Source organism: Patiria miniata, unplaced genomic scaffold, assembly GCF_015706575.1.
Source record: "Patiria miniata isolate m_02_andy unplaced genomic scaffold, ASM1570657v1 HiC_scaffold_3, whole genome shotgun sequence".
NCBI classification, from domain to species: domain Eukaryota; kingdom Metazoa; phylum Echinodermata; class Asteroidea; order Valvatida; family Asterinidae; genus Patiria; species Patiria miniata.
In genome coordinates, this window is record NW_024037069.1 from 2,755,095 (window position 1) to 2,771,905 (window position 16,811).

Genomic DNA, 16,811 nt, shown 5'->3' on the forward strand with positions numbered 1-16,811 from the left:
AGTAGTTTTCATGCATTTTAAGAGGAGTAGACTCACATAATGTGTGTTTATAAGAAAACTTCATCTCATGAACCCTTTAAACGAGGACCAGATTTTGAGTTTCCAGATAATTTTGTTTTTATTTTTATTTGTATATTGGCAGCATGTTAATCATATAGGTCTACAAATTGCTACAATAAGTGATTTCTTTTGTGCTGATATAAAGCTATAAGAAATCTAATAAGTACTATCCCTAGTTAAAAATACAGGTTTGTTCTAACATAATATTACGGCAAGCATTATACATGGCTCTAATACAAAATTATTCAGTGTGGCAGCATGATAATGATATAAGTCTTTAACAAGTGCTTTCCTGTGTGTAGTTATACATTTATTAAGTGTTATCCCCAGCTAAAAATGCAGGTTTATTATTAAAAAAATATTACGCCGAGTTTTATGCGTGACAAAAGTCATACAAAATTATTTATTTTTCATTCAACGTATCTGGCAAAGTTTGTTCACCTTAAAGTAGGCCTATTCTACGCCGTATATACGCAACATCCTTAGCTTTTCCTGAAATAACAATTACAGTTTATCGGTGTATCAGAAGTATAAGAGAGTCCAGCATTCTCCCCCTCGGTATGTATCCACTGCACTTTACCTTTTCGTTTCTCAATTTCATTTGAATGTATTTATATCAATGGACTCATTCTACTGTGAGTAACTGACGTTGAAAAATATCTAAATTGATGCGAGTCCAATAATATAATTGATTATTCCACTCCTGTTCGCATATTTGGGTTTTTTGGGTGGTCTTGTGGTGTTTTCTTATTATCATTGTGTATATTATACAACTAAAGCCCCCATGATTGTTGCATGCCTTCTACATAATGCTGCACAAAAAACATATTGACAAATAGAACTCAAAACTACATCTAACCGAAATGCACTGTTAAAATAGATTGGTGCCGTACATTACACAGTCAGTAATATACAACAATGGCAAGAGAAGCAAGGTACCACTCTCCATAATTATAATGGCTTTACAGCACGCACGGGTTATAGGCCGAGACCAGTCACGAGACTACAGAAGAATTCGACCAGCAATTACGAGGGACACTTTGATGGTCCGAAATACCATGAAACAAATATTGTCCCTTTACAAGGAGATGAGTGTGTATGATGATGTGTATCCTTCCCGGTTGCTTGAGCGGTTTAGATTTCGTCACTTGTTGGTTGTTCCGGTGTTTCCTGCAGTACTAAAAAAGCGAAGAACAAACAGTTTGCATCTTAGGTTGTTGAAGAAAACTGGAAAAGCAAAACAATGTTCAATGAAGAAATTTTTTAGATACAATCTAAACGGGAACCTTGATCTATAAACATAAGGCGGTCTAAGCACAGAAGTCAGTTAAAATTATCTTGCAACGATTTCCAGATGCGCAGACGTAAATTAAACTGAGAATCGGAACTTTCTCATGAAACCCATACAAAAATTGATTAGACATCACCCGATTATTGCTAGGCAACTCTTGCTGGAGCGAGCACCTTTAATGTTTACTATCCAGTGACTGTATGGAATGTCCACTTCACAACATGTAATTTGAGCCACCCGACCCTCACAACCAGCCCATTCACCCCTGATTAACCTCTGGCATGTCTGGAGTATCTCTCAGGCCCCAAACAGCCGTTAAAACCACAGACATAACCCCATTTGACATTCCATTTTGGTCACAGGGGTGATCGAAATAATCCCAATGTTTATAGTGCATTTGTACACAAGCCTATGTAAATGTGCACAAGCACACAGGGTTTTCCCGCCAATTTTCAACCCCTCCAGTAGGATCACAAGACTGACACCCCCTCTGAAGGACGTACTATGGTCCATACTAGGATCTGGTGATAGATGGCCCCGGGTGTGTTTACCACGTGGCCAGGACAATATAAAACATAAAAATGTGTAGAGTCAATATTCCATCCTGAATCCAGGTAAACACACATTTGTACTACTTCATATTTTGATCATTTGAATGAATGCACAATCATAAATTTTACTATCAAATTGGATGGAGTGTTAGTTCTTGCATCACGCTAGAACAGATTCCATCTTACTAATAATAGGAATACGCGGAGCAACCTCGTCCCCAGTGCTTACTTTATTTCCAACACGGTTTCCAATAGTAAACCCTGGATAGGAAACTTTCTTCCTGTATCCTGATTGGATACCGCAATTGGCTAGTAATGGATTTTTATCGTGTACTTGGTGCTATATATTCAATGATTCACAACGTGCAGTACGTGTTTTCGTAATCATTCGTCCACGCCTTCTCGAAAATACTAATTTCCTTTCCAATTTGCTCATATTAATATGAAATATGATACTGCATGTTGTCTCGATAAGATCGTAACAGTTTGATTTCAAAAATCGTGTTTTCGTAACTCACGCCGTGCTCGCGCTGCTACGAATTGACTCTGTTTTTACCCCAGACACCGCATACAAAAACAAACGCTAATGTGTAACGCATATCCAGGCACCAGACTGTTCCTCATTTGCATACGTGTGCAAAAATCTTGCACATGCAAATGATCCAATACCAGGGTGAGAGAGCAGGTAGTGGTGGGCGCGTACTGCTCGACACCCTGGGGACGAGGTTGTACGCGGAGTTCTATGATGATAGGTTTCGTTACACTGCCCTCATTGTTCGCTTACCATCACTACAGATCACTCCAGCATCGTGAGAGTGGCTACACTTTGTGTCCTCCCAGCAGAAGGAAGGACAGTCGGTTATTTTCTGTTCGGAGCCTTCACACGCCACGCCGTCCATATGGACGGGTCCGCTACCCTGCCCGAAGTGGGCAGCGGACTTGGCCTCCAGTGCGTCTGAGAAACCGAGCTGTCGGCAGACAATCCCCGCATCGGTGACGTTCCAATTTGTATCACAGATGGTGCCCCAGCTGCCGCCACGGTATATCTCCACTCGGCCGCTGGTGCGAGATCCGCCGACCAACCGAACCACATCTGATCATAATAAGACGGTTGTCTTAATTTAAGAGAAAAATATTTGAATAAACCACAAAGGCCGAAGCTGACTAGGTTTGCAGAATTGTTAATGTTGCTAGTATCGTGACATTTGGCGATGGCTTCTGGCTACAGCGCCCCTGACCAAATAAATGACAAAATGGAGAACTGCCAACATAGGGCTGGATAGCTCAGTTGGTAGAGCACAGGAACGGCAACCCGGAGGTCGCATGTTCAAACTCCGCTCCAGTCAATTTCATTGTTGTAAAAAAATAAAAAAAACATGACGAGTCACAGTCTGCCACCTTCATCCGTCGTGGAGTGGCGTAATGAAGAAAGGACAGATAGGTAATTAACCCACCCTCACAACTCTATTTGTGAAAAGAGTTAATCGTACGCTATACTGAGCAACTCAAGGTGGCCATTTAATCTATGGTCCAAATAATCAGCATTGGGAGGCGATTCCTATGCTTTGTCGGGAAAAGCTATATAGTGGGGGTGTAAATGAACACAATTCTTTCAGATGTTTTATTGGAGTTCAGAGATTTCTTTGCTCAGTTAATTTCTTCACTTTTTTGGGAAGGGCTTTTGTTTGAAGTATGTATTTCGGGGATGAGTACTGGTATTTAATTGACTTTAATTGTATATCGGCGAACGGTGCCATATCACAAATACACTGGAGATAGATGATAATGACACGTGAGTTACTTAGTGTGCAATAAGTTGGAGGTGAATGACATGGAAACTAAAGAGGGCGGAGTATTTCTTACCAGATCTTGGTTTACAAACGACTCCTGCTACAGTTGAGCTGTTGCATTGCTGAGAGCCGGTACAGACAAACGGACAGTCAGCCAGCCGTCGTTCAGTTCCAGTACAGGCGACTCGATTCATCACGATCGGCCGGTCACTCTCTCGGCTGGACAACCCCGTTTTAGCCTCCAGAGCCCCGATGGAGCCGAGCTGATTACACACGGTGGTGGCGTCCTTCATATCCCAACTGCTATCGCACACTGCACCCCAAGCATCATGGCGGTAGATTTCCACTTGGCCGCTCCATTTGTCATCACTACCCACTAATCGGATTATGCCGCTTAAGTCTGTTAAGAGTTCAAACATAAATTAAGACCATTTCAAATGTAAATTTAGATCAGTTCAAACGTAAATTTAGATAAAACACGTACGCTGAGCCGATGTTGGAAGAAGAAGACGTAACGTTCGATAATACAACGAGTCTTGTGGCAAGAGGGGTCTCTTCTTAATAAAATATTTTTGGTACATCAGACCAGTACAATAATGTAAAAATCGTTTTCAAATTAAAATCTAAAAGGCATAAGATGCTGTTGTGCACATAACTTTAGCTTCTTTTCCTATCGCGAGGTGCCGTTTCATGGCTCAGATGTCAAATCGCCTAAACACACGTATCCCCCCTTCCAATGATGGCTGTTGTCTGACAATAATGATCATTCTTTGTCTTTGTCTACATGCATCTAGGGATCCCCCACTCAATTTGTAATACGAAGGTCATTATCCAATTTGTGATCCAAACCCATCGTTTCCTATGATTTGTACTGGGCATTGTCAGAATGCAACAGAGCTGGACCAACACGAGTCATCAATCAGGAAAGAAACGAATAAACACACACAGCAAGTGATATCAGCCGACAATACCATCATCCCAACTCCCAACCCTCCAACTACCATGACCTGGATACTGACACAGGTTTTATGAGGGTCAAAGCAACCGACTCTGTAAAAACAGTGGCGTTTGATTTAACACCGGTGGTATCTTTGTAGGACCCCCGGTGTTCAATTTACACCGCCCTTTTTGTAGTTTAGACCTAAAGTAAATTAAAACAGTCAGATACTAACATGATCATTCGGCCTGCATCGGAATCACTGTTACACCAATATGAGTTCAACATAATTAAAAATATGACTTGTATTGATACAAATTCCCCGGGTTCTTATCACGGTTCATCCAATCACGAATCTCAAGTCAGTGCTCGCAATTGGTTCTTACAGCGTTGGAATGAGCTTAGACCTATAAATCTAACCATTTATTTATAAAATTTACGCCAAATGACAAGTTGTATTATTGCCTTTTTATTTATGACGGTGACTTAGATTTTTAGATGGGCATATTTTTATCACCTTGACATCCGAGCACTTCGAACCTTAGAATATAGTAAGCAGAGCTACTCCATGTCAGTGGAAGTATGCGGAGGAATCTTGCCATCAGTACCACGGGGAACGTCACAGGCACAGAATGTCCACTACCATTATGCCCATTCAACTGTAAAAAAAAAATAACGATTTACATGATTACCACCAAAAAACATGTGGTACGTAATTCAAATATTCGTATTACGTCGAGCGTCTGTGCTATTTTTACAGCCGCGTCGATTTAAGGAGATGCTAAACATATTTAGGTACGCTATCTCTTTTTAACATGAAAGTCATAACATGCCTGTAAACGCCTCCGGGAAACGAGGATCTAATTCAGAGTGGCGTTTGACAAAGTATTGACGATCGTCGCTTGATACAAGTTTCGCTCTAGAAATTATTTTCAGATTTCCATTATTCTTATGTCACTTCCGTTTCCAAGTCTGAGATGTACGCGTGAAGTTCCAAAAAGAAAGAAAGAAATGTCTTGACCTTGAGTACATAAGCGTCCATAAATGGTTCGGATGTACCATTCACTACATATGTAATGTCTTGTTCTCCGACCAAGGAGAGGGGGGCAAAACATATTTTTCCCCAAAAATTCTTGTATTTCTCAACAAATTCTCGATTTATCAGTGTTAGAGGGGGGCAGGGACATTTTGACCCCCCTCCCAACTCATTAAATTTACACGACTATGACTTCGCGCCCCTTTTTCTTTTCTTTTTTCCCCTCTTCTTTTTTTCTTCTTCTTTTTTTTTTTGCTTTTCCAGGGGTGGGGGTGGGGGTGGGGGGGGGGAAGCCCCCCCCCCTTTTGCGACGCCCATGTCTCCGACAACAGCAATCCAACTTAGCTTACGTCTTGTAAGAAATGTATCTTCCTCATTTGTTAGTTGATAGATTAATGAGAAGCGTAAAACGCCATTACCGGGATTCGCACTCAGAACACGTACCTGATTAGAAGTCAGGACTTCTTCCAACCAGTCCACGAATCTGCCAACCGTCGGTGATTAAAACACCCACATGCCGTTGTATTTTTGTTTTATTTAAAGCCCAGTCGATATCTATGAATTAAGCATAACGCAGAGAGAGCGCTCTCTCTCGATATTGTCGGCTCCTCTTTAGAAAAGAGGATTTCATTGGCGGGCCGCGATTTATTTTTCCATCAGCGCTTTCCTGGGGAAACAATCAACGATCGAGATACTGCGGCGATCATGCACGGAGCTATAAACAGGTTTGCTCGAATTTATACAGACGGTCTTATTTACATAAAATGGCCCCCATTGCTACGAAATGACCAACACGTTGGTAGGAGAAGGGGAAAAAAACCCAATTATGCAAGTGCGCTACACAACAATTACGCAACTATTGCTCATGATCACTGACGTCTTGGGCCAAGACTAGAGGGCGCTATACATGCAATAATATAATATTGTTTCCCCTCGGGGAGTCGGTTTAATTCTATACATACCTGACCGTTGGGTAGAATAGTTTCCTTCCACTATGTAAAATAATTTGAGCCACCCTGCCCTCCAACTCCCATAATCTATCATTCATGGCATGCTTCAGACCAAAAACAGACATTGAACCACATATTTGCCGGTTGGAGATCAAAAGACTGTTCTATTTTGTCAGCAGGAGCAATCCATGGCAATTCGTGTCATCAGGGACAATTGTACCGGCACAAGCCTACGGAAATGTGCGCAAGCCCAGTACTTTTCCCGCCAAGTTTGAGCAAGCCACTACGGCCTGACAAGTGACACACCCTCTGGCGGATTTACCATGGTCCATACTAGGATCGAGTATACAAATATTGACTGCTCGAGTGGTGTGGTAAAACTAGAATGCTACATGGATAGAAGCTTGTTAGTTATTTGGAAAATTGGTCTTTTACCAATTTATGGTTGGGAGGATTTTTTTTCGAGGAAAAATAAAGTCAGAAAACCTGACTTGCCACTCAAAGCACTTCAGTAACAAATAGCGAACTAGTGGTATGAAAAAAATGCTGGCGGGCCGGGAGAGGGATCACATGTCTCCAAAACACACTGAAAGGAATTGGCGTAAAACGGAATTCGTGCATGCGTACATGTTTGAAAAGCAACCCCCAGGAGTCAGGAGGCGTCGTCCCCCCCCCCCCCCCCCCGCCAGCTTTCCGAATGTCCATGCTGCTTGCCTCCCCCCACTCCCCCACCCCACCTTATGTTGACAAGAAATCGTAGTCGGTGCTTGAGACTAAATGGCAACCCAAGATGAAGTCAATGGAAGTGCAACTCAGACTTTAGTTTTATTTTAAAACAAAATGTTATCATCAAACCACTATACGGACACCCAATCATTGTATAGATTGGGGTCAAGGCGCAATTCCTCACCCCACCCGAAACCACTGTACTTTTCCAGCATATTCTCGATTATCATTTGTCTAGAGTAGACAGGGACACTGTCCCCCTCCCCCCAACCTATTAAATTAACAGCAATATGACTTCGCGCCTCTTTTCCTTTCTTTTTTGTCTTTTGTTTTGCTTTGCTTTTTTGCTTTTCCGGGAGAAGGGGAAGCGCCCCCCTTGACCCCCTCGCAACTCCCATGAACCCAATTATAGCTTCCGCTTTCACAGAATTTGTTCTAATTGAAGTTAACGTATACCTGTTACACAATGTAAAACGTTATGAAATAACGCAATATTGCAAGTTACATGTAACGCAAGCTTTTGCGATAAAGGCCTAATTTTTTTTGGCGATACTTTTAACGCAATAAAACTTTTGCAAATTAACGCAATAGCTTTACGAACTAACCAACACTTTTCTTTGCAAGAGTATCGCGCTATGTTACAATCGTACTGCGCTAATTATTATTAGTTTTCCCGCCAATTTAAAAACATTTTTCATTCAAATTCACCAACTCCAATATTCAATTTCTTCCGACAACAATTTCACTAGTTTTGTCATTTACCACTCAATTTAAAAGTTTGGTCACCGTCATTAGTCACCGGGTTGAGAATATTCGTCATTTCAGGTCAAATTCGTCTAAGCTGTTGCTGAATTGCAGATTCAGAGATCGAATTCGTCGAATAAAAATCAATTACACGAATTTGATTTCTGAATAACAGGGTTTGGCGCAAACGAGGCGACATCGAATACATGTATTCCGGGACGAAAACGTGTGCTCATTGTTTGAATTTGCTTGAACTGAAGTTGAAATTGTCTGACAAAAGATGAAATTAAACATTGAAAGTGCACCAAATCGATGTTGATGGACGAACATTGGAAACGGTGAAATCGAATGAAAAAAAAACGTTTTAAAATAGCCGGGAAAACCTATAGTATAAATTTTGGGTTAGTTCGCAAAACTAATGCGTAAATAATAATAATTTCACAATACAGATTTATCGATATGGAATGTGAAAACTTGTAAATGTAAACGTAAATCCTGACGGGATCCTAGGCTCACCTGTACGGTCTGTCCTCTGTCAGTTAGTTTCTGCCAATCATTGGACTCGCCCGTATTACTGTAGTTTACAGCAAGGGTTCGGATTTGCCATGTACTGAGTCCCTGTACGATGAGCCCCGTGATGGCCGTGTACTGACCAAGGTCTACCTGGATCCATTGACCCTCGGGCTTTCCATTCGGGCATGCCCACCAACCAGTACCTGTGAGGAATAAAACAAAAGACCATGGCATTCAAAATAATGTAGAACCAAATACTACAGGGTTTCCTTAAGGAAAGTACAACCGTTACGGAATGATTATGACAATAATACAGTGGCGGTTGGGGGGGGGGGGGCTAGGGGTACCCCCCCCCCCAATGTTGTTTAGCCCCCCCCCCAAAAAAAAAATCAAACAAAAAAATTGCACTAGCAAAATGTAAGAATGTGACGTACATGCGAACGGTCTCCCACCCAAATAAATAGTCGTGAGAAGGGTTTGTACAATATAGTGTGCCTGATTGTAGCATTTTATCAGCGCTCCCCATTGAAAATATGGCGCAACCCAAGCTCCCCCTCCCCCCCCCCCCCCTCCCCACACACACACCTATTGATTTTCAGAGGCCTAAGTGTCTGGAGAAAATAGCCGGTTTCATAATTTAGCACGCCTCCCTGAAAAAAAATCTGGATCCACTTTGCTAGCCCCCGAAAATATTGGCTCTGGACCTGCGCCTGCAATAATACATATTTTGTATTGGAATTTGCGCCTGTAAATTGGTTTGAAGTTGAAGTCATTCCTGTTCTGGAGGACTGAGTATAACTCTTTGTTTATCCCGAGGGACCCGGACCCCCACACTCTAAAAACTGAAGTGTTGAATTTTAACATTTTCGAAGTGTTACTACCAAAACAATATTTCAAATGTTGCAAAAGGTTATTCCAACTCTAATGCTAAAGTTAACCAACTTCAAGATGTGACTTCACATTTTAAAAGTGTTGTGAGCTTTCCTGCATATACGCCTGCGCAGTAATGTATTAGGCGACTGGGCAATTTGATTGGATAGTGAGTTCAGCGCGCCGCGCGCGCGCACTAGATCATTTCCGACCGAGCTCCAATATGGCGTTGCTTTCTTCATAAACTTTTGTCCTACATCGACCAACATCGCCGACAATGATGATATAACCAGTTGATTAAAGGTGAGATTTTTTTATACTGAGATACTATTGCAGGAACACTGCACATTTTGATGTTAATACTACTTATATATCGTACCAAATTGACGGATAATTTTAGACCTTGGTTCTAACAGATGGGTGTCGCTATACATTGTACGTATACGTACATACGTCCATTTGATTTGCATGATGTATCGATGATGTTAAAGTACGTATCTTACATTCGACAGAAGTGTGACCAATCTTTAATCTTTACAATCGCAGTTATGTGTGCATGTTTTTCCATATGAGGACCGTGTATCGATACATCACGCAAATCAAATGCACGCATGGGCGTCAACCCTGGGGGACAGGGGGACATGTCCCCCCCCCCCCAACTTTTTGAAGGGTGGGGGGGGGGACACACAATATCAAATGTCCCCCCCCCACCAGATTTTTGAACTCGTGCCTCATTAACAGGTGCCCTATTATGTACTACAAAGTATCTTTTGCTAAGAAAATATTGGTTCCAGTGGTCCAAAATTGCCTCAGATCGCACCACAGAGCATTTAGAATCCAACATTTTTCGGGGCCCTTAATTAGCAGGCCCCGAACCCCACGCCTTTAGCTTAGAAGATAATAGCTTATTCAATTACTTCAACCTCGAAAATGATTTTTTAATTATTTTCTTTTGCTGGGAAAATATATTAGTTAAAGTGGTCAGAAAATGTCTCAGATCGCACCACAGAGCATCTAGAATCAATTTTGTTTCGGGGCCCTTAAGCAGGCCCCCGAACCCCACGCCTTTAGCTGAGAATATAATAGCTTATTCAATGACTTCAACCTCGAAAATGATGTTTAAATCAATACCTTTTGCTCAGGAAATATTGGTTTAAGTGGTCAGAAATTGCCTCAGATCACACCACATGAGCATCTAGAATCCGATTTTTTTCGCAAGCCCTGAACCCACGCTGTAAGGGCTTCGCGCTTCACACTCGCATTATTTCTGATCAAGGTAAGTCCCCACCCCTCACTTTTGAGAAGCGATTGACGCCCCTGAATGCACGTATGAACGTACGAACATGTATAGCGACACTCATCTGTTAAAGGGTCTAAAATTATCTGGCAGTTTCGTACCATATAAAGGCAGTATTATTAGCATAAGAATGTGCAGTGTTCCTACGTTAATATCTCAGTAAAAAAAATCTCACCTTTACTCAACTGGTTATATCGGGATGGACGGCGATGTTGGTCGAGGAAGGACGAAAAGTTATGAAGAACGCAACGCCATATTGGAGCCCTTACTATCAATGACATACTCTGTATTTATTGGTCTTTTTGCGTGCATTTGAAGGAAGGTTTTTTTGACATTACAATAGCTCAAAGTAACACATTTAAAGGGTACCAAATAGTTGTCTCAACAGTTTCAAAGGGTTGTATATCAACACTTTCTTAACACTTGTCAATGGGTAAAGAGGTAACTGAATAGCTGTTATAACATTTTAAAAGGGTCAGATCCAACACTTTTCTAACATTTTTAAAGTGCTGGATCCCAACACTTTTTTAACACTTGGAAAAGAGTCGCAAAAGGTATCGACACTTTTGTAACTTTCTAAAAGTGTGGGAATTCGTAACACTTTGGAAAGTGTTGAATCAACTTTTAAAGTGTGGTCACTGACCGCACACATATAGCAAGTGTTAAACTTATCATTTATAAAGGTGAAATTAACACTTTAGATTTTAGAGTGCAGTGTCAGTTGTTAGATGTTAAATGAGGAGAATGAAGTTTTGCCGGTTGCTGTTCGCAAGGCCAACACGATTCTTGAACGCTTCATAATTAGCGATGAGGCAGGATTTTCCAGAACGTAAGACAATATTCTCCACAACCGACGAAATACACAACCGTTTAATTGTGAAAGGAACGACAGTCGCACTTAACTCTCTGTTCGCTTAGGAATTTGAGGTAATGTTCTCACGATTGGCCCCTTTTTTTCATTGAGGATTAAAAACATACAAACTAACATTTACTTCGATATGATAAATAATCGGGTCGTTCCTGTCCTAGCAGCAAATTTTCATCGTCTGAATGCGCATCGAAGCAGAGACACGCCAAACTTAATAGGCGCGCAGTGGCACATTTATGCATAGACGTGCCTGGGAATGCATCATCAGGGACGGAGGACTATATGGAATGAGTTGATCAATACGAACAGTCAAATTGTTGTATGAGCATGAACAATGCAGCTGCCAAGAAGACTACCAAGAAGTTGACGACACAATGTGAAATTTAAGTTTATTCTCAATTAAATGTTTGTGGAATCAAGGGTTTTGTCATTACTTTACATGTATCAATTCACAATTGAGATCCCACAGAATAAACAAAGATTACTCATCCCGAACAGAAATGACTTGCAACAGGCATGACCTGTGTACTGACGCAACTTCAAATACCAAATTTGTATTATTGTCATTTGAAGGTCGTTTGTAATCACAGTTTTCGTAACTTTTTCGTTGTTGCGGAGACTAAAGGATCAGTGACAGGAATTCGCGCTACAGACTTGAGTTAGTGATGTTGATTTTGTTGTAATGACAGTAAACTAGTGACGATTTTTTTGTTTTGTACTCAGCTAGGGTTTAAGAACAATAATGTTACAAAACAAGTTAATGCAATGACAAACAAATCGCAACACGGACAGAGTGATACATAGACTCGGTTTTTATTCGGTCAGGTTGATGGTGAATGCATGGACTATTCTGGGGATATCCTCATCACCCATCCCTGGCCAAAAAAGTGCGCAATAAATTGCTTGGATTTACATAAGCACTTGAATACAGGATATACGCGGTCTGACTGTAGCATGAGTTTTGCTGCTTTCATGTAACGGGAAATTGTCATATGCATGCAGCGTGGTGTGCTCACACAGAATCACTTCCATGCATCTTTCTCTCAATTTCAAGAACAGTTTCAGATTATTCAAGTTCTCCAGGAGTACAGGGTTCAAGCAATAGTTCAAATAAAATACTGAGAAAAGTAAGCTGACTTGTGGAGATTATCCGGAATCCATGGAGGTTTTTTGTTTTGGCTGACCTCTTTTTATGTTTAGAAACTTACGTTTTGGGGTTAAAGACATGTAGGATCATTTGCATGTATCTCAGAAGTAACCAACCGAATCATTATTTTTTGGATGAAAGATCGTAGGGTACTAACCACCCCGTGATGTTATTTCGTCTGGCTTGCTGTCATTGCGAAGAAATCAAGAAATGGTGGTGATTTCCAACGATCAGTCAATTGCCTTTTTTTTTAATACAGATAAGTACCATGGGCGAAATCGTGTTTCGTATTCAAAGGAAGTGCATGGTTTTACAATGTTTTTAGCTAAAGTTTTAACTGGTTATGTTTAACGTTTAAACATTCATGTTTAAAATTTGAGAGGTGGTATTATTGGAAACGAACAATGCATGAAAAGCAAATGAGCCTAAAGCCTTGAGAAAGAAAGGGGCTGGTCATATTGACCAAGAATGGAATCCATAAACATTCGAAATGCATCGTTAATTAGTATTTTGTTTTACAAGTTTCTAGTTGTTTTTAGAGTCGGGCTTATACAATTCCTATGTCTTAACTCACAAAAAAGGGGAAAAAACACAAAGTAAGCAACAGTTGCAGATTATTGCAATGAGAGTAGCGATCAGTGAGACTTACCATTCAGTCGGGCCTTGCTTGGGAGATTACCTGAGCCGTATGAGTCTGACGCCGTCAGGCTGGAATCAGGGATGGCCCCACTGGCCATCCCCAGTGGAGAACTCGTACACGAAAGACCTGAAATGACACAAAATATATCGGATACAAGTTATATCCATTTTGCCTACCAAATAAATTTGTTTAGGGGACCACAGCATGAATTTTACACTGCAACGTACTTTTTCGCAACCTTCCGTTTCTCTAAAATGCAAGAAAACTATAAAACATCATTTTTAGTTTAACAGTTTTTGCATTAAACGTTCAAGTATTCAATGCTTTTCCTGACAACAGATTGCGATGTTGCAAACCGCTTCAGCCCGAGTTTAGGGTATTTCTGTCAAAATTTAGATAGCAACCAACGAATTTGCTCATTGAATGATGAGTGCAGAACGTTTGCTCATTGCCTTACTGTTATTTACTGAAACAATCACGAATTGCACCAAAACCCTAGAAATTTACTTCTGCAAAAAGTCCAAAATTCTGACATCTTGTCGTGCTGAAGCAGCTTTATAGGGAATGGACACCATTAATTTTTGCAAAATTCCAGAAGAAAAATAAAAGAAATCATTAAATATCATACTTGATTGTAAGTAAATAATAGGATCATGCAATGAGTGAAATCAGTGCACCTAGTTTTCTATCATTTTCGAGAAAAGAGTCATTATCATCATTTAATCGGAATGGTTAGGACAAAACCATTGCACTTTTATCGGGAACCCATATACTTTGCGTCGAGAAAAATGAATACATTTTCAAGTATATTTACTTTGCTTGGTTTTTAATAACCTTCTTCAGATTGATTGTATCGGTATTTCTTGAATGTGATAGGGCCTATATCCCTGTTCCATTCCCTTTCTAGTTGTTTTCTATTCCGATCAAATTCAGAGAATTGGGACTGCATAAAGCCGCGGTATATAGCTTCATATTTGTAAAGATGGTTTAAATTCGGGCGATTCACAATGCAGAGCGCCACCAATAGTTTGCCACGGAGAGTTCATTTTCCCCAGTGCATTGTGGGAGAGAGTCGACAAATTCGCAGCGCGGGACATTTAAAAATTGTTCGTTTTTTCCGGTCAGTGGTTTCGTAAGCGTATGATTCCAGTATATATTTGCCCTTTTCTTTTCTTTGTATCAATATGGTGATTTTTGTTAAGGCGGCAGAACGCTATGCCCAAATCTATAACAATTTAGCTCAAGTGTCCACTGACACTTATTCAAATGGGCCATATTTTGTCGACCGTAAACTTGAAAAGTTGACTCTCCATGGCAAACTCTTGGTGGCGCACTGCATTGCGAATCGCCCGAATTACAGGGGTGGGTGATAAAATGGGTCATTATATTTGTTCTTGCACAGATACTAACTATTACCGCATGTGTCCCCTCATTCAAACGAATACAAGGTCTGGAGTGGAACACCCCCCCCCGCCCCGCCCCACCACCACCACCACCATCGGAACGCAACACGGCAAACACATAGGGGTACAAACAATACATTAAATGTTACAATTAAACATCAGCAATTTCATGTGCTTTTTTTTACCTGAAATGCTTGAGCTGCTTGCCTGATCCTGTGACGTCACATCTTGCACTACAGGATGGGCCGAGCATAATTCTAAAATACAAAGCCAAAATTGTGTTATTTTAATTTTCATTCTTCTTTAAACTGGAATAAACATAACCGACAGATGATAGGCACAACATGCGTCTCGTGTTTTTACACAGAGAAAGTTTGGGCATTCTGAAAGCTGAATCCAGTGGATTCGTTTAAATTGTATAGTATATACGGATACAGCACTGAGTAAAACCGAGGCATCAAAACAAATATGGTCAAATTTAAAAAAAAAAACTAACTATGAAATTGAAACTAAACAAGGTGAATCTGTAGAAAACATGTACCGTACCAGTTATTTTCCATTTTGAACTTCCAAAAAATATTTTTCTTGTTTAAATTGCTATTTTCCTAATAAGAGCGTTATTCAATTTAACTCTAGAAGGTACGAATGGATTTAACCCAACAATTTAGTAGTTCAGTTCTTGCAGGGTAGACTGGTTCCCGCCCAATTATGATTCATTGTGTAGGGACGGGAACCAGTTTATTCACAGGCATTTGTGTGTGGGCATAATATAAGCCTGCGCCTTTCAAACTACTGAAGGAAGAAAGTAGGTTTTCATTCAAATTAACGAAACAAGTTTTAAAGTTTTGTCACTAGAAAAAGAACATGATTTGTTGGAGAACACAGACGGTATATCTTTATCAAAAGGTGCACGCAATAACTGTTATTAAATTCTTTATTAAAAAGAGACGTTTATATTTCTTAGGACGCAACAATAAAGACATTGGAGCCTTCTGGCTTTGGTAGTTTCTCGGAAAGCACCTTAAAAAGTTTAATATACGTCCATACAATTACAGCTTGAAAAATTGTAGTTTTCATAAAATCATCACGCGAAGGAATTTTGGCCACACAATTTTTTATCTTCAAAAGTAGAGCTGTTGTAACGCTAGTTGTCATTTTAATAACAAATGATTCGTAAACAACGTGCGTGTGCACACGCTTTGTGCTTGGATTGTAACTTTGAACCTCGGAAACAAGAAGTTTCAGCTGTAAAAATCAGTTGCCTACTTAAGGTTTTTACGAGTTCTTCGCAATAGAAAATCATTTATGATAAGTACGATTAAAAATCAAAAAATCAATTCAGTTTCACACTTACGTAAGGGCGCAGATATGATGGCAAGGGTGGCCGCCAACACCATCAGATTTGATATCGGAGAGTAAGACATTGTGTACGAAAATGAAAGTAATTCAAGACGTCTTAAGGAGAGATCAGCTGGAGCCGAGTATGAACCGATGGAGGTTGGTGGTCGGTTTATATATCATGGTGCTGGATATCCAGGGAAGGGTGTGTCTGCGATAAAATGCCTGATCAGATATCTGACTTTGCTGCAACAATCAATCCCTCCGAGACGTTGTCCACGTGAGCCTGTTTGTGTTGGTAGGAAGCCAACAATCTGTATGTGGGAGGGGATGATCCAATGTGACATCATCCTAGTCGGGGGGGGGGGGGGTGTGCATAAGCCCCCTCGCCAATCTTCCGGCACCTAAGCCCGTGGAAGGGACATCAACGATTATTCCAGTTACTCAATCGCATAAGAATCTTTCCCACGTTTCTGAATCGTTCCCACGTTCTCACGATTTCCTAAATCGATCACACAACTTCAGAAATCGTGGCACTATTTTTTTTTCTTGGCTACTACATCCCTTTCTAGGCTTTAGTCAGCAAATTTTAAATGTAATTATATAAAACGGGAAGTCGATTTTTCTTCATTTCCTTGTGACGCATGTGT

At 40.6% G+C, this 16,811-nt stretch overlaps 1 protein-coding gene across 1 annotated transcript; it reads right to left on the reverse strand.

The window, feature by feature from the left end:
• Positions 1–891: 891 nt before the first annotated feature.
• Positions 892–16,354, reverse strand: LOC119738819 (deleted in malignant brain tumors 1 protein-like). The gene is made up of 8 exons (XM_038213785.1): positions 16,178–16,354; positions 15,009–15,080; positions 13,430–13,546; positions 8,602–8,801; positions 5,147–5,288; positions 3,766–4,092; positions 2,687–2,995; positions 892–1,238 (listed from the first exon to the last, which is right to left on the reverse strand). The coding sequence occupies exons 1-8, from the start codon at positions 16,245–16,247 to the stop codon at positions 1,195–1,197; spliced, it is 1,281 nt and encodes a 426-aa protein (XP_038069713.1). The 5' UTR covers positions 16,248–16,354; the 3' UTR covers positions 892–1,194.
• Positions 16,355–16,811: the final 457 nt, after the last annotated feature.

Bases quoted from the DNA above. Each gene is read 5' to 3' on its own strand.
- LOC119738819 (XM_038213785.1), bottom strand. From the start codon at position 16,247: ATGTCTTACTCTCCGATATCAAATCTGATGGTGTTGGCGGCCACCCTT. The intron at 2,996-3,765 runs GTAAGAAATACT...TATTATGATCAG, and splicing joins CGTTTGTAAACCAAGATCTG to ATGTGGTTCGGTTGGTCGGC. The intron at 1,239-2,686 runs GTAAGCGAACAA...TCGCTTTTTTAG, and splicing joins TGGAGTGATCTGTAGTGATG to TACTGCAGGAAACACCGGAA.